Raw genomic sequence first — 21,145 nt, forward strand, 5'->3', positions numbered from 1 at the left:
GTCCGACTTGTTTGCCGCTGTGTGTTGCTGCTCACAAGGTTCAATTTGTCACTTTCCGTATAACTTTCCAATATAAAAAAACCTTCCAAAGTGAAGCATCTCAATGAGGTGGGAGGATCCTCCCTTTTGCAGCCCTATTTCATGATTTAGGTTTGAGGTGGGTGTATTTGTACACATTAATCTTGGCTGGAGCAGCTTTAAGACCGGGTGACGACCATCCAATGAAGGTTAAAACGTTTTATATTGTCATCCAAGGACACATCCAAAGGTCCTTGGAATATAAATACTTTATGTGTCTTGTATTCCATCGCTCTCTGACACCATTATACCCAGTTTAACCCTAAACATCAAGCCTGCATGGTTGCGTCAGACTTATTAGTGGCAAACCACCGCTGTACACTGTGGACCACAGAAAGGAGGATGCACATGCAAAGCAAGAAGTCTGCAGGGACAAGGGGCCAAGGGGCCAAGGGGACAAGGATGCAGTAGATTGTTGGAAGAAATAATTTAATTGGTCGGAAAATTGTCTTTTCTTGTTGTTTTTGTTTTGCATTTGTGAAGCGATAACATAAAAGAGAGATGTAAATAATAGAATGAATGCATGCTGTCACACTAGCATGGCTTACTGGGACACATGAAAAGAACAGATTCATGTTATTACTGTGCTTTACATACTATTACGTGTCACAAAGTCTGCTGTGTAAAAAGGTTGTTTACACGTGTTTCTGCCTGAGCTAACGGTGGTTGCTAACATGTTTAGTGTTATAGTTGAGGTGTCGCTACGTGATTGTTGAGACGTTGCCAGGTGGTTACTAAATTGTTACAAGTTGACAAATGAAGACTGCGGTGGTTTCTAGGTTTTTTCCTTGATGAGTTGCTACGTTGTTGCTATGGCGTTCTTAATTAGCTGCTCTTCAGCAGACGTCTGCTTCCTTGAAAGCTGATGAGAGCTACTTAGTGAAGAGATGGTGAATTCCCATGTTTTCCCCAAAGTAAAAGATATTTAATTATATGTACTTCAAACATATGTAACTGAATTGGTTCTGCTAAGAGATACTCTGTTTATAGTACATACATATTTATATTAAATATATACATGCATATTTGATACACCTAACACCATCCAAATGTGAACCCTTTGGATGTTAATAAGGCCATGATAACCTCATGTTTACTCATTGATTATTAGTGATGGTGAATTTAGTCTGAATGACTGAAATAAAAAAGCTGCTTTGTAAGGTTTCATGATGCTGTCTTAACTAGATGCTTTCGATCACCCACACACCGTATGCCAAAAAGTCATACAGTATGTGGGTGGATGTTTGGTTATTTCATTTTCCGGTCTTTATCGCAGGATTTATTTACTCGAGTAACATAAATTAGCCATAGTACGTTGTTTTTTTTGTCCAGCACAACTGGGAAGAACATTACTAGATAGTAGGTACACTGTAATGTTTTAGCTGAAGATTTCTACTGAAACAAGACCACTGTATATATTAAATGCAGACTGGTGCTCTGATGCTTACAAAACGGCCAAATCAACATTTAATTGCTATTCTGATTGGTAACAGTGAAAGCACGTTGCAAAGAAACTGGAGTATTTGTCCTGCCATCTCAAAGTTGAATTGTATTTTAAGATCGAGCTCAGAAAGCTTCTCGTATTCTGCTGCACTCTGCTGGTGGTAAAAGACCAGCACAGATTACAGAGCCAATGTATGATGCTTCCCTTGTGTATATATATATATATAAAGTTCAGTTTTGTTAAACTTATTTTAAGGATCTTTGCAGTCTGATGAGGGCAACATATACAGTTTTTTAAAATCATTTTTGGTGACTAAATTATTACATCTCATCAGCTTTTTTTTTTACAGAAGATAAATAAACAGTTTGAAAAATGACAACTAGTGTGTGTGTGTGTGTGTGTGTGTGTGTGTGTGTGTGTGTGTGTGTGTGTGTGTGTGTGTGTGTGTGTGTCGTAGCCTACCAGCCTGTCCGAACAGTGAAGCCGGAGTGTTCCTCAGCAGCGAGCGTGCTGGTGTTACGGTGGAGAGGACGGTGCTGCCGGGCGACGGGCCTGAGACCAGCAGTCAGGAAAAAAACAACACTGACAACTCTGATATTATTAATGAATGCTGGTGGTGAAGGGAATATTTGGGCTGATAGGTTTCCACCACACAGAAATACTTTTTGTTGTATTTGAGCATTCATTTTTTTAGTCAAAGTCGTCACAGTTCCGTTGTTCTCATACTGCACACTCACTAAGATAGCAAGCCTGCAGTTTAAGTACTTCAGAGATCCTACAGCATCGTCCTCCTTTACTGGGACCCCAAAAAGAGGAATTTTAGGAAGCTTTCAATTAAAAATGAATATTTATACTAAGATGAGAGTCCACAATACCTTTTACATTTTAAATATTAAGCAGAGCATCCTTTGTCGCAAAATAATATGGACCAAGTCAAAGAAAAGTCATATTACAGTATGTCTAAAAAGTTTAAGTATTGTATATTGAAAAAAGTCATATAAAGTATGTCCAAAACGTTTTTGCCAAATCCATGCAGCATAGCTAAATTGCAGCTAGCTGGCTAACCTTAGCTTGCTTGCTCGCTAACATTGTAGCTAGCAAAATATGAATTACTTCACAAGCTAAAAAAGTCATAGTTTAGCTTTAGCATGTCGAATAAAGTAATAAGTAAGTCACAGTATAGCATATTGAATAAAGTCATAGTAGGCCTATATTATGTCAAAAAAAGTCATAGTAGTAAAATGTAAATTGGGTAATAGAAAGACTTATTATTATTATTTGTCTTAATAAATATTAACCACCAAATACTTCAGTTCAAAACAGTTTTAAGGTTTTAAATCCATCAACTGACTAATTCCCAAACTCAGGAGCAGGTGAGATTGGATGTTGCTATAGTTACCATCAAGTACACGGGATGCAATATATTAGCATTTGAATATGAATTTGCAAACATAGACAGCTTAACAATGTTAAAAGGAGAATTTGTTGAGTTACTTGCAACAGCTTAAACTTTTGTTCTGACTTGTGACTCTGCAAAGCAATAGACACATTTTATTTCTAATATACAGTGTTATTTCATTACTGCTAACTGGTCATAATGTGTGGAGTTTTGTGAAAACTGTGCCATGGAAAACATAGTGAACGCTGGACTAGCAAATAGTGAATTCATAAAAGAAGACATTATCTGCCCTTGAGAATAGAATAGAATGCTGGATGGAACACGCACTGTTCTCTGACTCGAATAAATTAGAATGTTGACGTGTCATCTTATGTATGAAGCCAGGTTAATATGCAAATTAAACTCAGTATCTTCCAAAACTTTACAGAGGACAGCCGGACAGCTCTGAGGCTCTGAGGCTCTGAGGTAGGCCGTGGGAAAACAACTGCTCATAATTTATAGTACAGTTTTATTTTATTTGACTGTGGTCAGGCTTCCTGGGGGGCTCCCTGTTGACGTGAAGGTCTATCATCTGGCTAGTTGGCTGAGGCTTTTCAACCTATTACAGTCGGGTGTTGCCCTTTCATGTAAGCAGATTCATGCTCACTGTGTTGAGCTGTTTGGAGAGTGTCCTGCAGTATATGTTAACAACTACATTCTGGATAGTAGCCCATGGCTTCTCGGAACCAAAGGTGACGGTGAGCGTTCGAACTGTGGGGAAGACTCGGTAGCGCTCTGCCAACTGCAGTTGTAGAAATGTTGTATAGTATGGAAAAAAAACAACTCCACAGAGGACAGCTGGATAGCTCTGAGGTAGGCCGCAGCATATTTTCAGAACTGCCCCCAGGTAGTAGCTGGCTTCTCGGAGCCAATGCTGACGGTGAGTGTTTGAACTGGGGGGAAGACTCAGTCGCGCTCTTGAGTCCTGCCAATGATAGGTCACTGTGTGGCTTACTTCGCTGCGTGGGGCAAGCCGCAGGCTGCCGTCAGCAGAGTGTAAAGATGGTCGGCCAGTTTTCAGTGCTACCTGGGGGCAGGAAGTCTTTGTGCCAGTCTGCCTCAGAGCTCACTTCAAGCTTCCCGTGGGTCTGATGTAGGATGCTGTGGTAAGATACTTGCACCAAACTCCTGTCGTGTAAACCAGTAGCATATCTGACCTGTAACTTTGGATTCAGAATAGACTTTGACTGCTACCACTTTTTGTTATTTGGCTCAGGATGTTTGGTGTCACCAGACTGATTTTAGGATTACCAAATCCCTCCTTGAATATCAAATTGTTCACATTGATTATTAACTTAGTAGAATAAAAAAGAGCTTAGCTTACAGGAGAGAAAGGGAAATGTAGACATCTTTATTTAAAAAATATAGTGAAATTAAATGTATTATAGTCGTCATTATATACATATGAAATTCAAGCTCTGCATTTAACCAATCCCTAGCATATTGGGAGCAGTGGGCTGGGTTTAGTGTCTTGCTCAGGTATACTTCGGCACAGGACATGTAGCAGCCAAGGATGAAACCGCCGCCCTTGCGGTTACCGGACGACCCCCTCTACCCAATGAGCCACGGTATTTATATTCACACAGTTGTAGAAATGTTGTAGGTGAAGGGAATATTTGGGCTGATAGGTTTCCACCACACAGAAATACTTTTTGTTGTATTTGAGCATTCATTTTTTTAGTCAAAGTCGTCACAGTTCCGTTGTTCTCATACTGCACACTCACTAAGATAGCAAGCCTGCAGTTTAAGTACTTCAGAGATCCTACAGCATCGTCCTCCTTTACTGGGACCCCAAAAAGAGGAATTTTAGGAAGCTTTCAATTAAAAATGAATATTTATACTAAGATGAGAGTCCACAATACCTTTTACATTTTAAATATTAAGCAGAGCATCCTTTGTCGCAAAATAATATGGACCAAGTCAAAGAAAAGTCATATTACAGTATGTCTAAAAAGTTTAAGTATTGTATATTGAAAAAAGTCATATAAAGTATGTCCAAAACGTTTTTGCCAAATCCATGCAGCATAGCTAAATTGCAGCTAGCTGGCTAACCTTAGCTTGCTTGCTCGCTAACATTGTAGCTAGCAAAATATGAATTACTTCACAAGCTAAAAAAGTCATAGTTTAGCTTTAGCATGTCGAATAAAGTAATAAGTAAGTCACAGTATAGCATATTGAATAAAGTCATAGTAGGCCTATATTATGTCAAAAAAAGTCATAGTAGTAAAATGTAAATTGGGTAATAGAAAGACTTATTATTATTATTTGTCTTAACTATTAACCATCAAATACTTCAGTTCAAAACAGTTTTAAGGTCTTAAATCCATCAACTGACTAATTCCCAAACTCAGGAGCAGGTGAGATTGGATGTTGCTATAGTTACCATCAAGTACACGGGATGCAATATATTAGCATTTGAATATGAATTTGCAAACATAGACAGCTTAACAATGTTAAAAGGAGAATTTGTTGAGTTACTTGCAACAGCTTAAACTTTTGTTCTGACTTGTGACTCTGCAAAGCAATAGACACATTTTATTTCTAATATACAGTGTTATTTCATTACTGCTAACTGGTCATAATGTGTGGAGTTTTGTGAAAACTGTGCCATGGAAAACATAGTGAACGCTGGACTAGCAAATAGTGAATTCATAAAAGAAGACATTATCTGCCCTTGAGAATAGAATAGAATGCTGGATGGAACATGCGCTGTTCTCTGACTCGAATAAATTAGAATGTTGACGTGTCATCTTATGTATGAAGCCAGGTTAATATGCAAATTAAACGCAGTATCTTCCAAAACTTTACAGAGGACAGCCGGACAGCTCTGAGGCTCTGAGGCTCTGAGGTAGGCCGTGGGAAAACAACTGCTCATAATTTATAGTACAGTTTTATTTTATTTGACTGTGGTCAGGCTTCCTGGGGGGCTCCCTGTTGACGTGAAGGTCTATCATCTGGCTAGTTGGCTGAGGCTTTTCAACCTATTACAGTCGGGTGTTGCCCTTTCATGTAAGCAGATTCATGCTCACTGTGTTGAGCTGTTTGGAGAGTGTCCTGCAGTATATGTTAACAACTACATTCTGGTTAGTAGCCCATGGCTTCTCGGAACCAAAGGTGACGGTGAGCGTTCGAACTGTGGGGAAGACTCGGTAGCGCTCTGCCAACTGCAGTTGTAGAAATGTTGTATAGTATGGAAAAAAACAACTCCACAGAGGACAGCTGGACAGCTCTGAGGTAGGCCGCAGCATATTTTCAGAACTGCCCCCAGGTAGTAGCTGACTTCTCGGAGCCAATGCTGACGGTGAGTGTTTGAACTGGGGGGAAGACTCAGTCGCGCTCTTGAGTCCTGCCAATGATAGGTCACTGTGTGGCTTACTTCGCTGGGTGGGGCAAGCCGCAGGCTGCCGTCAGCAGAGTGTAAAGATGGTCGGCCAGTTTTCAGTGCTACCTGGCGGCAGGAAGTCTTTGCGCCAGTCTGCCTCAGAGCTCACTTAAAGCTTCCCGTGGGTCTGATGTAGGATGCTGTGGTAAGATACTTGCACCAAACTCCTGTCGTGTAAACCAGTAGCATATCTGACCTCTAACTTTGGATTCAGAATAGACTTTGACTGCTACCACTTTTTGTTATTTGGCTCAGGATGTTTGGTGCCACCAGACTGATTTTAGGATTACCAAATCCCTCCTTGAATATCAAATTGTTCACATTGATTATTAACTTAGTAGAATAAAAAAGAGCTTAGCTTACAGGAGAGAAAGGGAAATGTAGACATTTTTATTTAAAAAATGTAATGAAATTAAATGTATTATAGTCGTCATTATATACATATGAAGTTCAAGCTCTGCATTTAACCAATCCCTAGCATATTGAGAGCAGTGGGCTGGGTTTAGTGTCTTGCTCAGGTATACTTCGGCACAGGACATGTAGCAGCCAAGGATGAAACCGCCGCCCTTGCGGTTACCGGACGACCCCCTCTACCCAATGAGCCACGGTATTTATAATCACACAGTTGTAGAAATGTTGTATAGTATGGAAAAAAAACAACTCCACAGAGGACAGCTGGATAGCTCTGAGGTAGGCCGCAGCATATTTTCAGATCTGCCCCCAGGTAGTAGCTGGCTTCTCGGAGCCAATGCTGACGGTGAGTGTTTGAACTGGGGGGAAGACTCAGTCGCGCTCTTGAGTCCTGCCAATGATAGGTCACTGTGTGGCTTACTTCGCTGGGTGGGGCAAGCCGCAGGCTGCCGTCAGCAGAGTGTAAAGATGGTCGGCCAGTTTTCAGTGCTACCTGGCGGCAGGAAGTCTTTGTGCCAGTCTGCCTCAGAGCTCACTTAAAGCTTCCCGTGGGTCTGATGTAGGATGCTGTGGTAAGATACTTGCACCAAACTCCTGTCGTGTAAACCAGTAGCATATCTGACCTGTAACTTTGGATTCAGAATAGACTTTGACTGCTACCAATTTTTGTTATTTGGCTCAGGATGTTTGGTGCCACCAGACTGATTTTAGGATTACCAAATCCCTCCTTGAATATCAAATTGTTCACATTGATTATTAACTTAGTAGAATAAAAAAGAGCTTAGCTTACAGGAGAGAAAGGGAAATGTAGACATTTTTATTTAAAAAATGTAATGAAATTAAATGTATTATAGTCGTCATTATATACATATGAAGTTCAAGCTCTGCATTTAACCAATCCCTAGCATATTGAGAGCAGTGGGCTGGGTTTAGTGTCTTGCTCAGGTATACTTCGGCACAGGACATGTAGCAGCCAAGGATGAAACCGCCGCCCTTGCGGTTACCGGACGACCCCCTCTACCCAATGAGCCACGGTATTTATAATCACACAGTTGTAGAAATGTTGTATAGTATGGAAAAAAAACAACTCCACAGAGGACAGCTGGATAGCTCTGAGATAGGCCGCAGCATATTTTCAGATCTGCCCCCAGGTAGTAGCTGGCTTCTCGGAGCCAATGCTGACGGTGAGTGTTTGAACTGGGGGGAAGACTCAGTCGCGCTCTTGAGTCCTGCCAATGATAGGTCACTGTGTGGCTTACTTCGCTGGGTGGGGCAAGCCGCAGGCTGCCGTCAGCAGAGTGTAAAGATGGTCGGCCAGTTTTCAGTGCTACCTGGGGGCAGGAAGTCTTTGTGCCAGTCTGCCTCAGAGCTCACTTAAAGCTTCCCGTGGGTCTGATGTAGGATGCTGTGGTAAGATACTTGCACCAAACTCCTGTCGTGTAAACCAGTAGCATATCTGACCTGTAACTTTGGATTCAGAATAGACTTTGACTGCTACCACTTTTTGTTATTTGGCTCAGGATGTTTGGTGCCACCAGACTGATTTTAGGATTACCAAATCCCTCCTTGAATATCAAATTGTTCACATTGATTATTAACTTAGTAGAATAAAAAAGAGCTTAGCTTACAGGAGAGAAAGGGAAATGTAGACATCTTTATTTAAAAAATATAGTGAACTTAAATGTATTATAGTCGTCATTATATACATATGAAATTCAAGCTCTGCATTTAACCAATCCCTAGCATATTGAGAGCAGTGGGCTGGGTTTAGTGTCTTGCTCAGGTATACTTCGGCACAGGACATGTAGCAGCCAAGGATGAAACCGCCGCCCTTGCGGTTACCGGACGACCCCCTCTACCCAATGAGCCACGGTATTTATAATCACACAGTTGTAGAAATGTTGTATAGTATGGAAAAAAAACAACTCCACAGAGGACAGCTGGATAGCTCTGAGGTAGGCCGCAGCATATTTTCAGAGCTGCCCCCAGGTAGTAGCTGGCTTCTCGGAGCCAATGCTGACGGTGAGTGTTTGAACTGGGGGGAAGACTCAGTCGCGCTCTTGAGTCCTGCCAATGATAGGTCACTGTGTGGCTTACTTCGCTGGGTGGGGCAAGCCGCAGGCTGCCGTCAGCAGAGTGTAAAGATGGTCGGCCAGTTTTCAGTGCTACCTGGGGGCAGGAAGTCTTTGTGCCAGTCTGCCTCAGAGCTCACTTCAAGCTTCCCGTGGGTCTGATGTAGGATGCTGTGGTAAGATACTTGCACCAAACTCCTGTCGTGTAAACCAGTAGCATATCTGACCTGTAACTTTGGATTCAGAATAGACTTTGACTGCTACCACTTTTTGTTATTTGGCTCAGGATGTTTGGTGCCACCAGACTGATTTTAGGATTACCAAATCCCTCCTTGAATATCAAATTGTTCACATTGATTATTAACTTAGTAGAATAAAAAAGAGCTTAGCTTACAGGAGAGAAAGGGAAATGTAGACATCTTTATTTAAAAAATATAGTGAACTTAAATGTATTATAGTCGTCATTATATACATATGAAATTCAAGCTCTGCATTTAACCAATCCCTAGCATATTGAGAGCAGTGGGCTGGGTTTAGTGTCTTGCTCAGGTATACTTCGGCACAGGACATGTAGCAGCCAAGGATGAAACCGCCGCCCTTGCGGTTACCGGACGACCCCCTCTACCCAATGAGCCACGGTATTTATAATCACACAGTTGTAGAAATGTTGTATAGTATGGAAAAAAAACAACTCCACAGAGGACAGCTGGATAGCTCTGAGGTAGGCCGCAGCATATTTTCAGAGCTGCCCCCAGGTAGTAGCTGGCTTCTCGGAGCCAATGCTGACGGTGAGTGTTTGAACTGGGGGGAAGACTCAGTCGCGCTCTTGAGTCCTGCCAATGATAGGTCACTGTGTGGCTTACTTCGCTGGGTGGGGCAAGCCGCAGGCTGCCGTCAGCAGAGTGTAAAGATGGTCGGCCAGTTTTCAGTGCTACCTGGGGGCAGGAAGTCTTTGTGCCAGTCTGCCTCAGAGCTCACTTCAAGCTTCCCGTGGGTCTGATGTAGGATGCTGTGGTAAGATACTTGCACCAAACTCCTGTCGTGTAAACCAGTAGCATATCTGACCTGTAACTTTGGATTCAGAATAGACTTTGACTGCTACCACTTTTTGTTATTTGGCTCAGGATGTTTGGTGCCACCAGACTGATTTTAGGATTACCAAATCCCTCCTTGAATATCAAATTGTTCACATTGATTATTAACTTAGTAGAATAAAAAAGAGCTTAGCTTACAGGAGAGAAAGGGAAATGTAGACATCTTTATTTAAAAAATATAGTGAACTTAAATGTATTATAGTCGTCATTATATACATATGAAATTCAAGCTCTGCATTTAACCAATCCCTAGCATATTGAGAGCAGTGGGCTGGGTTTAGTGTCTTGCTCAGGTATACTTCGGCACAGGACATGTAGCAGCCAAGGATGAAACCGCCGCCCTTGCGGTTACCGGACGACCCCCTCTACCCAATGAGCCACGGTATTTATAATCACACAGTTGTAGAAATGTTGTATAGTATGGAAAAAAAAACAACTCCACAGAGGACAGCTGGATAGCTCTGAGGTAGGCCGCAGCATATTTTCAGAGCTGCCCCCAGGTAGTAGCTGGCTTCTCGGAGCCAATGCTGACGGTGAGTGTTTGAACTGGGGGGAAGACTCAGTCGCGCTCTTGAGTCCTGCCAATGATAGGTCACTGTGTGGCTTACTTCGCTGGGTGGGGCAAGCCGCAGGCTGCCGTCAGCAGAGTGTAAAGATGGTCGGCCAGTTTTCAGTGCTACCTGGGGGCAGGAAGTCTTTGTGCCAGTCTGCCTCAGAGCTCACTTCAAGCTTCCCGTGGGTCTGATGTAGGATGCTGTGGTAAGATACTTGCACCAAAATCCTGTCGTGTAAACCAGTAGCATATCTGACCTGTAACTTTGGATTCAGAATAGACTTTGACTGCTACCACTTTTTGTTATTTGGCTCAGGATGTTTGGTGCCACCAGACTGATTTTAGGATTACCAAATCCCTCCTTGAATATCAAATTGTTCACATTGATTATTAACTTAGTAGAATAAAAAAGAGCTTAGCTTACAGGAGAGAAAGGGAAATGTAGACATCTTTATTTAAAAAATATAGTGAACTTAAATGTATTATAGTCGTCATTATATACATATGAAATTCAAGCTCTGCATTTAACCAATCCCTAGCATATTGAGAGCAGTGGGCTGGGTTTAGTGTCTTGCTCAGGTATACTTCGGCACAGGACATGTAGCAGCCAAGGATGAAACCGCCGCCCTTGCGGTTACCGGACGACCCCCTCTACCCAATGAGCCACGGTATTTATAATCACACAGTTGTAGAAATGTTGTATAGTATGGAAAAAAAACAACTCCACAGAGGACAGCTGGATAGCTCTGAGGTAGGCCGCAGCATATTTTCAGAACTGCCCCCAGGTAGTAGCTGGCTTCTCGGAGCCAATGCTGACGGTGAGTGCTTGAACTGGGGGGAAGACTCAGTCGCGCTCTTGAGTCCTGCCAATGATAGGTCACTGTGTGGCTTACTTCGCTGCGTGGGGCAAGCCGCAGGCTGCCGTCAGCAGAGTGTAAAGATGGTCGGCCAGTTTTCAGTGCTACCTGGCGGCAGGAAGTCTTTGTGCCAGTCTGCCTCAGAGCTCACTTAAAGCTTCCCGTGGTTCTGATGTAGGATGCTGTGGTAAGATACTTGCACCAAACTCCTGTCGTGTAAACCAGTAGCATATCTGACCTGTAACTTTGGATTCAGAATAGACTTTGACTGCTACCACTTTTTGTTATTTGGCTCAGGATGTTTGGTGCCACCAGACTGATTTTAGGATTACCAAATCCCTCCTTGAATATCAAATTGTTCACATTGATTATTTACTTAGTAGAATAAAAATGAGCTTAGCTTACAGGAGAGAAAGGGAAATGTAGACATCTTTATTTAAAAAATATAATGAAATTAAAAGTATTATAGTCGTCATTATTATTATTATATATATATATTGAATTGCCTGTGAGGGTGACAAAAATAAGATGTTACTTACTGCTTTTTTTCGTGTTGGAATAAATGTTAAATATTTAACTGCAAAGTAGTAATGCGTGTTTGATACCTTAATTTGTTTGCATTAAATCATACTGGGATTTTTGCTGAAATTGATTGGATGGCCCTACCTCGAACATTTTCCACCGGTCAAAGAATACAAAATGTAAAGAAAGAAATATAAAAACACAAGGTGACGTCTTCAAATAACTTTTTACATCCTACTTGAAGTTAAACACACACACATTCTCCCCCAGCTGAAGGATACAAGCCACCACAATTAACTTAAAATATATAAGTACTTGTACTAGTATAATAAATATAAGTAGCGGTGCACAAAATGACGTCGCACAGGCTCACTCTGGTGCTACACATTTAATGAAAATGGTTCTGCAAAATACAAAGATATGCATGAAGGTTTACAGTCGCTTCTCAGCGCTTTCTGCTTCTATCCTGTTCAGAGATTCTCATCCTCTCGCGTATTCACGACCCTCTGGCCCTCCGTCACAGACATGGCTCATGTCGCAACACTGACACCTACTGGCGATCCACTGGATCTACTGCCTACAAAGGTGATAAATAACGCTGTACCCCACATTTTAACAACAATGAACACTTCCTCCTCATAAACACAGGAAACATAATAAACTCACTTAACTTACACTACACCCAAGCAACTAATGTGCTTACTGAACTACATATGACTTATTGTGCCACATATCGTATAATATTAATATATGAATGTCCCCTAAAACTGTACTCATTTATAATATATCATTAGATTAGTATTACTCATGCATAAATGTCAAAGCAGGATTTTACTGTAGTAGTTGGTTGAGGTGGAGCAATTTTTTTTAGCTATTAACTGATGATTATTTTCATTATGGATGAATCTGCTGATTTATTTATTCATCCTTTGGTTCGTAAAAGTTCATGAACAATAGTTCCTATCACAAATAAAACCAAACAAAAATCCATATTCATAAAAACAAGTTGTACAAATAATAATATATAAACAAGCATATTAAATAATGACATAAATAATATTTATGGTGGTTTAAGCTACTGGAGATGTTAAAACAAAAGCAGTTCACTTACCAAAGCTGCTGATCACTATTTAAAGATGAAGTCCATCCTCCTTTCTTTGTTAATAAAGAGTTTAATCCCACGGTTGTTCAGTACATCCATGCGTTTTAGTTCCAGTAAGAAGTGGTTCTCGATTCATGGACGCCAGTGATGACAGTCGAGCCTCCCCAGTTGCATTTCCTGAATACGTTTTAATGCGTTTGAGGGCTGAAAATGTCCACTCGACAGAGGCAGCAGATATTGGGATTGTCACCACCCAACATGTCACGCGAGCCCACTGACCAATCACATACTTGTAGGCCAGCTGGAAGGCTCTATCATGTCAAAGAATGCATCCAACATGTCAAACTAAAGATCTGATTGGTTGAAGACTATGACAATCAATAATAGTGTCCCCATTTACTTAAACTGCACAGGGATTCACTTGTAATTCTGCAGGCCTCTGGGCCTCTCCTCTTACCTAGAGACAGCATAGTGGCTAAATCTGATTGGATAAAAGCTCTACTTAAAACAAGCTGCACTGGAAGCAGAGCAACATAGGAAGACAGTAGCTGTGCAATGAGATAATAAGCTAATGGAAAAAATGGTTTAGAATACATGTAGTGTATTTATGAAAATTAATTAAATTATAAAAAAGCTATACCTTTGTGATTCTGTCTAGGCCAGCAGAGAAGGCTTTGCTGGACCTGATGGCCCGCCACTGTTTGCTAGATGCTGTTTATACTCCATCAGTCAAACTATTATTATTTTATCACTTATTTATTTATTCAAATATATAAGACACTGAAAGAACGGCGAATGTTAAGCAAAAAAGCGGCTGTGATGAGTTTATGAGCAACATGTAAAAATGTACAACGTGCAAACTGCATGTTAGATGTATGTATCCTCTGTATTCTAAATACAGTTTTGAGGAAAAGTTTACCCGCCCTGAACGCCAAAGGAAGTCATGTTGTCACCACGTGACTTCCACGTTGTACTGTACTCGCTTGTCATTGGCGGAGGCTCGTGTCCACTCACACAACACTCGTGTATCTTTCCCGCGAACTGGTGGATGCTCTCGCGCCCTGACGCTGTCTTGCTAGCTGCTAGAAGACGGACGGAGGTGCCGCCCTCCGGATTATCTCAACAATACAGTGACAGCAGGTTTTAAACTCGCACACATGGCGAAGCAAAGCTCCCTTTTCAACTTTTTCACCAAGTCTCCGCCGCCGGTCTCCAAGCCGAAGCCGAGCCCCTCACCGACCGAGGCGGACCTGCCTTCCTCCGTGGAGAAGTCTAGCTCCTCTCCGCAAGAGCAAGCTAAGCAGACACCGCAACAAGCAACCAAGACCAGCAAAGTCAAACCGAAAAGCAACGGAAAGTCTTCTAAAGGAGGATTCGACAAACTATTCGGCGACAAGGCCCCAGCAGCCGCACAAAGGTGAGTTAGCCGTGATAACACTGGGAGCCGTGTAATTGCTGGAGACACGTGTTTCACTGCGTTTCCCTTTCTGCTAAAGATTATCCGCATCCTGCAAGGCCCCAAAACATGCGTTTGGTTAATCGAAAGAATCCGCTTTAACTTCCTTTGTTTTCATTTGAGAGGTTAAGTTGGTCATGTTTTCAATCGTTCTTGAAAGTTAAACTTTCTTTCGAATCACAGACGACTTGATGAGTCCTGCAGACTCTGCTCGCGTGAGTGTTTTTTAGTGCTTAAATCTCTGCTAATGTCTCCAGTTAACAAGGCAGGATGCAGAGATTAAATGTTAAATATACCAATGACTGTCACTTGGCAAAGTGTGGCAATGAGGACTGTCTGAAGTCACATGAGCTAATGCTGGTGGTTCCTGAATCCCCCCCCACAGACACACTTATAACAGACTGTGTGTAATCAACGTAAATAAAGTCATATGGTCCTCAATGCAAACATGGCAATGATGCAGGAGTCTTAAGTGGTTAGGTAACATCATGCTTCACATCAACTCAATCAATGGAAAATAACTCCACAAATGTATAATTCAAAAATGCATGTGAATAATATGTTTAATGTTAAGCCTACTTACACTTTGAAGTTTCCTATAAATCACTATTTGACCTCTTTATAAATTGTTACATTTTTAAGTTAAATTGTGGGGTTTAAATTGGCATCTTGAAATAAATGTTGTATCACTTATTCCCGTATAATTCCCGTGCATAGTTTATTAATTTTACTGGTAGAAGTGCAGATGTTTTCCCGTTTCATAAACAGTTGTAGAATACTCTTTGACCGCATCAGCTTTTCAGAGCTGCAATATTATGTCCGTTTGACACAATCTTACCGTAGATGTCGATGAACAGCAGGAGTAGTTTGAGGATTATTTAGGCAAATGCCAGTAGTACGAGCTGTTGACTATCCTCCACATGGGTTGACACTCTTAGTTAGTTGACTATGATGTGCACGCAATGTGCATGTAAACCAATATACTGACTGACTCTCTTTCCTTTAGCAGCAACACATGCACATTCAGTGCTGGTGCCCTTGTGTGGGCCAAGCTGGAGGGACACCCCTGGTGGCCGTGCATGGTGGTACCCCAACCTCTGACTGGACAGCAGATGAGGGGCCGCGGTCGGAGCCAGCGCATACACGTCCACTTCTTTGATGAACCCGCTACTAGAGGATGGGTCAGCACCAAGTATATCAGAGAGTACCACGGTGGGCTACAATTCATCCCTTAATCAAGGGTTAGAATATCTTGACGCTGTAACTAAGATGTGCTTTTCCTCAGTCAGCTACATGACAGTATTTGCTGTAGTTTAATAAGTTGTGTAATTTTTACGGTTTTGCAGGCTCTGACAGCAGCGATGCTAAAACAGGAGGGGTGTTCTTCAGCGGCAAGCCTGCAATCCGTCGATCAATGGAGCTTGCTGATGGAGTTATGTTTGACAGCCCTGAAAAAAGACTGAAGATGCCTGTCTGCGTGGATCCGTCTGATGAGGAAGAGGAGGAGGAGGATGAGGAAGAAGAAGAAGAAGAAGAAATGGAGGTAACTTTGTGATAATAATTGATGTCTATGTCAGTAATATGGACATACAACTCTGTATTTACTATGTAATTACAATAGTCAGTGTAATAACTCTTAAACACTAGTTAAAAGGTCAGTATTACAGGTTGCGTCATTTTATTTTTACCTCCTTTTTGTTTTTAGGTTGACGGGTCAACGGTGAGTGATGAAGAGAGCAGTGATGAGGAAGAACAGAAAAATGAGAAAGTGAAGTCGTCCAAAGTCAGCCTCCGTTCATCCCGTGTTTCAACAGAACAGGGAAATAAGGCCAAGCGCCGCCGCATAATCGTAGCTTCCGACAGTGATGGATCAGATGAGGAGTTCAAACCAGAAAAGGCTGCGTCCAGTAGTGAGGAAGAGGAGGAGGAGGAGGAAGCAGCAGCAACGGTGAGCAGTGAAGAAGGCAGCACACATGAGTCAGAAGCAGAAAGCCCCATCAAGCCTGTGAAGCGCAAACGTCCGGCAGAAAAGCCCGCTGCTGCCAAACCTAAGATGCCCGCTACCCCGTCCAGCGCAGCAAAACAAGCTCCAGCAGCCGTTGCAGTCGACACAAAGTCTCGTCTGTCGGCCTTCTCGGCCCCCGACAGCTTTGAGAGCCATGCCAACGGATCCGGCGCCGGTGGAGGCACCACAGTTTGGGACCACGAGAAGCTGGAGTGGTGTCAGGACGGCAGGAGGAAAGACGACCGAAGGCGGCGGCAGACCGAGGACGACTACGACCCCACCACCCTGTATGTGCCGGAAGACTTCCTCAACAGAACCAGTCCCGGTATGCGCCGGTGGTGGCAGCTCAAATCGCAGATGTTCGACACGGTCGTTTTCTACAAGGTGGGGAAGTTTTACGAGCTATACCACATGGACGCCGTGATCGGAGTCAACGAGATGGGACTGACTTTCATGAAGGGGACCTGGGCGCACTCTGGCTTCCCGGAGATCGGCTTTGGCCGTTTCTCCGACGTCCTGGTGCAGAAAGGCTACAAGGTGGCCCGCGTGGAGCAGACGGAGACTCCAGAGATGATGGAGGTGCGCTGCAAGAGCATGGCCAAGCCCACGAAGTTCGACCGCGTGGTGAGAAGAGAAGTGTGCCGGATTATCACTCGCGGTACCCAAACCTACAGCGTGTTGGACGGCGCTCCCTCCGAGAGTCAGAGCAAGTTCCTGCTGAGTTTAAAGGAAAAGGCCGAAGAGGAAAGCTCGGGTTGTTGCCGCACCTACGGAGTCTGCTTCGTCGACACCTCCGTGGGTTATTTTCACATCGGCCAGTTCCCAGACGATCGCCACTGCTCCCGCCTGCGCACCCTGATCGCACACTTTGCCCCGGCCGAAGTGCTCTTTGAAAAGGGGAACCCATCCGTCGAAACGCGCAAAATACTCAAGGCCTCTCTGTCCGCTGCTCTGCAGGAAGGACTCAATGCGGGCACCCAGTTCTGGGACGCTCAGAAGACTCTGAAAACCCTCTCAGAAGAAGATTACTTTAGAGAGGCTGCTGGCACGGATCAGGAGACCAGGACCAACTTCCTCCCCGCTCTTCTAAAAACGATGACCTCTGAGAGCGATTCCCTGTGCCTCACTCCTAAAGAGGGCTGTGAGCTGGGACTGTCGGCACTGGGCGGATGCATTTTCTACCTGAAGAAGTGTCTGGTCGACCAAGAGCTGCTCTCTTTGGCCAACTTTGAAGAATACGTCCCCGTCGATGTGGAGCTGGAGAAAGCCACCGGACCGGCCAGTTTCTTTGCCCAGACCCGTCAGCGGATGGTCCTCGACGGAGTGACTCTGGCCAACTTGGAAATCTTTCAGAACGGGTCGGGAGGAACCGAAGGGACGCTGCTGGAGCGCTTGGACACCTGCTCGACCCCGTTCGGCAAGAGGCTGCTGAAGCAGTGGCTCTGCGCTCCTCTGTGCAACCCCACGTCCATCAAGGACCGGCTGGATGCGGTGGAAGACCTGATGGGCGCTCCGGCTCAGGCCACCGAGGTCTCAGACCTGCTGAAGAAGCTCCCAGATCTGGAGCGTCTCCTGAGTAAGATCCACAGCATCGGCACCCCTCTGAAGGGCCCGGATCACCCCGACAGCCGGGCGGTGCTCTACGAGGAGGTCACCTACAGCAAGCGCAAGATAGCGGACTTCCTCTCGGCCCTGGAAGGTTTCAAAACCATGCAGGAGATCATCACCATCCTCGCTCCAGTGTCGGGCGAATCTCAATCCGCATTGCTCCGTCAAGTCGGCCGTCCGAAAAGTGAGGACGACGGCCTCTTTCCCGACCTCTCTGCTGAACTGAGGCGCTGGGAGACGGCCTTCGACCACCAGAAAGCCCGCACCACCGGGGTCATCACCCCCAAAGCGGGCTTTGACCCGGAGTTCGACCAGGCTCTGGCCTCCATCAAGAGCTGCGAGCGAGAGCTGCAGGACTACCTGGACCGACAGAAGCAGAGACTCGGCTGCAAGAACATGTCGTATTGGGGAACCGGGCGGAACCGCTTCCAGATGGAGGTGCCGGACGGCTTCTCCAAGAGGAACGTTCCCGAGGAGTACGAGGTGAAGTCTACCAAGAAAGGCTGGAAGCGCTACGTGACCAAGGAGACGGAGCGGCTGTTCTCAGAGCTGCAAGGGTTCGAGGAGAAGAGAGACGCGGCCCTGAAGGACTGCATGAGGAGGCTCTTCTTCAACTTCGACAAGAACTACAAAGACTGGAAGACCGCCGTGGAGTGCATGGCGGTGATTGGTAACTGCATTCTTTTTGTTATTGTTAATCTGCATTTTTTTTTTTATTGCAAGCATCAATCAAATGTCTCAAGTGATGCATTTACATTACTGCAGTACAAAACACAAAGTATTGTTTGTCTTACAATCAGTTTCTCAGGATCAAAAAGTGTGTCGTCGGGGGTTTAGATAAGGAGTTTGCGTAGCAGGTGTTCTGCTCTGAATACGTTTCCTGCCGAGGTTACAGATGTGCCTCATAATGTGCACTAAAGCTGCTGCTGATGCACCAGTCGGAGTGCTTGCTATCGTCAAGTAACTATTCCATTATTCAAACTTGGCAAATTTAACAGTAATTAGTTTGTTTTTCGCTCTTATGTAAATTGTGCACTTGTGTTTATTTTGTCCTGTCAGAATGAGAGATGATTGTGTAGTTTATTACTGATCTCTGGTGCAGTGAGATAATGTGCTTCTCCTCCCACTAGATCATCGCGCTGCCACGGGTTATGTTTGGGTTTATTTATGTTGTTTTATGAGCAGAGCTGCAAAATCATCCCATAGAATATTAAGAAAGCAGGTAGCTAATTAAAAAAAAAAGAATTTGTTTTCAAGTGTTTCAGTGCTAAACCCCTCTTCCTTCTCTCACTAATGAATCGTCAACTGTTTTCCAGATGTGCTGCTGGCGTTGTCCCGCTACAGTCAGGGCGGAGACGGGCCGATGACCCGGCCACAGGTGGTGCTCCCCGAGGGGGACGACCGGGTGCTGACCTTCTTCGACCTCACCGGATCCCGCCACCCCTGCGTCACCAAGACCTACTTCGGCGACGACTTCATCCCCAACGACGTCTTCATCGGCTGCCCCGGCAGCGGCGAGACCGACGAGGGAAAGGAGCACGCCTCCTGCGTCCTCGTCACGGGGCCCAACATGGGCGGAAAGTCTACTCTCATGAGACAGGTAAATCATTTATGGATCTATATACTGTGTATAAAACTACAGGAGCAAGTGATAGACCCAGTCTATATTTCATATTAAGACACGGTGCTGCTCTCTGTACAGTGTGGGCTTGTAATCATCCTGGCTCAGCTGGGTTGCCATGTTCCCGCCGAGAGCCTGCGCTTCACACCGGTCGACCGGGTCTTCACTCGGCTGGGAGCCTCCGATCGCATCATGGCTGGTAACGCCACGAACTCCTGCAATGTAACACATGCGTCTCAAGCTCTCGTCTCGTGGTCTAAGCTTGCACTATCTGTGTCTTCTTTAGGAGAGAGCACCTTCTTCGTGGAGCTAAGTGAGACTGCCAGCATCCTGCACCACGCCACTAAACACTCGCTTGTGCTCCTGGACGAATTAGGTTGGTCTTTGTTGCTTATTCGTAGTAACGCGGGAACGTTACGGGCAGTCTGCACTGCTTTTGTGGTGTTTTTCGGAGTGCAGCCATTCAGCTGTGATTGTTTGCAGGGAGGGGCACAGCCACATATGATGGCACTGCGATCGCCAGCGCTGTCGTGAAGGAGCTCGCTGAGAAGATCTGCTGTCGCACCCTCTTCTCCACACACTACCACTCGCTGGTGGAGGACTACGCCAACAACCCCGCTGTGCGGCTGGGCCACATGGTGAGTGTATACTGCACTGCATAGGCGAGCCGTTGCGGACAGCTTTGGAATGTTAAAATGTAAAAAAAGCTTTTATTATACAACTATCATTCGACTTGTATTTGAACATTGCATCCCGTCTGTTTTAACCGGAGTGTGAATCATGAGCGCTGGGTCTGAGGATAACGTCCCTGTGTCGTCCATTTTCAGGCGTGCATGGTGGAGAACGAATGTGAGGATCCGAGTCAAGAGACCATCACGTTCCTCTACAAGTTCATCACTGGCGCTTGTCCAAAGAGTTACGGGTTCAACGCCGCTCGACTCGCCAGCCTGCCAGAGGAGGTCATCCAATCAGGACACAGGAAGGCCAGAGAGTTTGAGAAGAGCACCACCAGCCTCCGACTCTTCAAGTATGTATTAGTGGGGAGGGGGGGGGGGGGGCTTAATAAATGCTGAAAGCGTAGTTACGAGCTTTTCCTCCCTCTTGTCTTGCAGGAAGCTCTGCCAGTTTGCTGAAGACGCCACACCGGGAGGAACACACTTCTCTTCCCTCGTTCAGATGCTCAACGCCCTGTAGTTTAAAAACACGCTTTGTTCTCGCTGAGTGTTTGTTTCCTCAGCACTTGAAAAAACACTACTGTAATGATCTAATAAAGTTTATTTTTAAAAAAATGACAATGTTTCATCTAGGAAATTAAACCCTTTTAATTCACGCTAGCGCCTACATAACGGTTATTGAATACGTCACAATATATTAAGTCTAGATGTTATGATACATGCATACATTTCAGTCTGTATGAGAACCCACAATCACCAGTACACATGAGTGGGGAGGAGAGGGGGCGATGGAACCATATAGCGCTGTGTATAGATACTTGTCTCAGC

General features: G+C 44.4%; 1 protein-coding gene across 2 annotated transcripts; it reads left to right on the top strand.

Moving 5' to 3' along the window:
* The first annotated feature begins 14,079 nt into the window (after positions 1 to 14,079).
* On the top strand, positions 14,080 to 20,893 carry msh6 (mutS homolog 6 (E. coli)). Of its 2 annotated transcripts, none has more exons than XM_079168350.1 (10): positions 14,080 to 14,370; positions 15,416 to 15,621; positions 15,756 to 15,952; positions 16,115 to 18,692; positions 19,339 to 19,622; positions 19,725 to 19,842; positions 19,930 to 20,019; positions 20,127 to 20,281; positions 20,471 to 20,670; positions 20,756 to 20,893. In XM_079168350.1, the coding sequence occupies exons 1-10, from the start codon at positions 14,111 to 14,113 to the stop codon at positions 20,835 to 20,837; spliced, it is 4,170 nt and encodes a 1,389-aa protein (XP_079024476.1). In that variant the 5' UTR covers positions 14,080 to 14,110; the 3' UTR covers positions 20,838 to 20,893. The 2 variants fall into 2 exon arrangements, with proteins under 2 accessions (XP_079024476.1, XP_079024477.1); XM_079168351.1 differs by having other exon boundaries at positions 15,419 to 15,621.
* Positions 20,894 to 21,145: the final 252 nt, after the last annotated feature.

Source organism: Pholis gunnellus (genome assembly GCF_910591455.1).
Source record: "Pholis gunnellus genome assembly, chromosome: 11".
Classification (NCBI taxonomy): Eukaryota; Metazoa; Chordata; class Actinopteri; order Perciformes; family Pholidae; genus Pholis; species Pholis gunnellus.

Excerpts from the sequence above, each read along its gene's own strand:
- msh6 (XM_079168350.1), top strand. The coding sequence starts at position 14,111 with ATGGCGAAGCAAAGCTCCCTTTTCAACTTTTTCACCAAGTCTCCGCCG. Across the intron at positions 18,693-19,338 it reads GGAGTGCATGGCGGTGATTG|ATGTGCTGCTGGCGTTGTCC; the intron begins GTAACTGCATTC and ends ACTGTTTTCCAG. Across the intron at positions 20,020-20,126 it reads TGTGCTCCTGGACGAATTAG|GGAGGGGCACAGCCACATAT; the intron begins GTTGGTCTTTGT and ends GATTGTTTGCAG.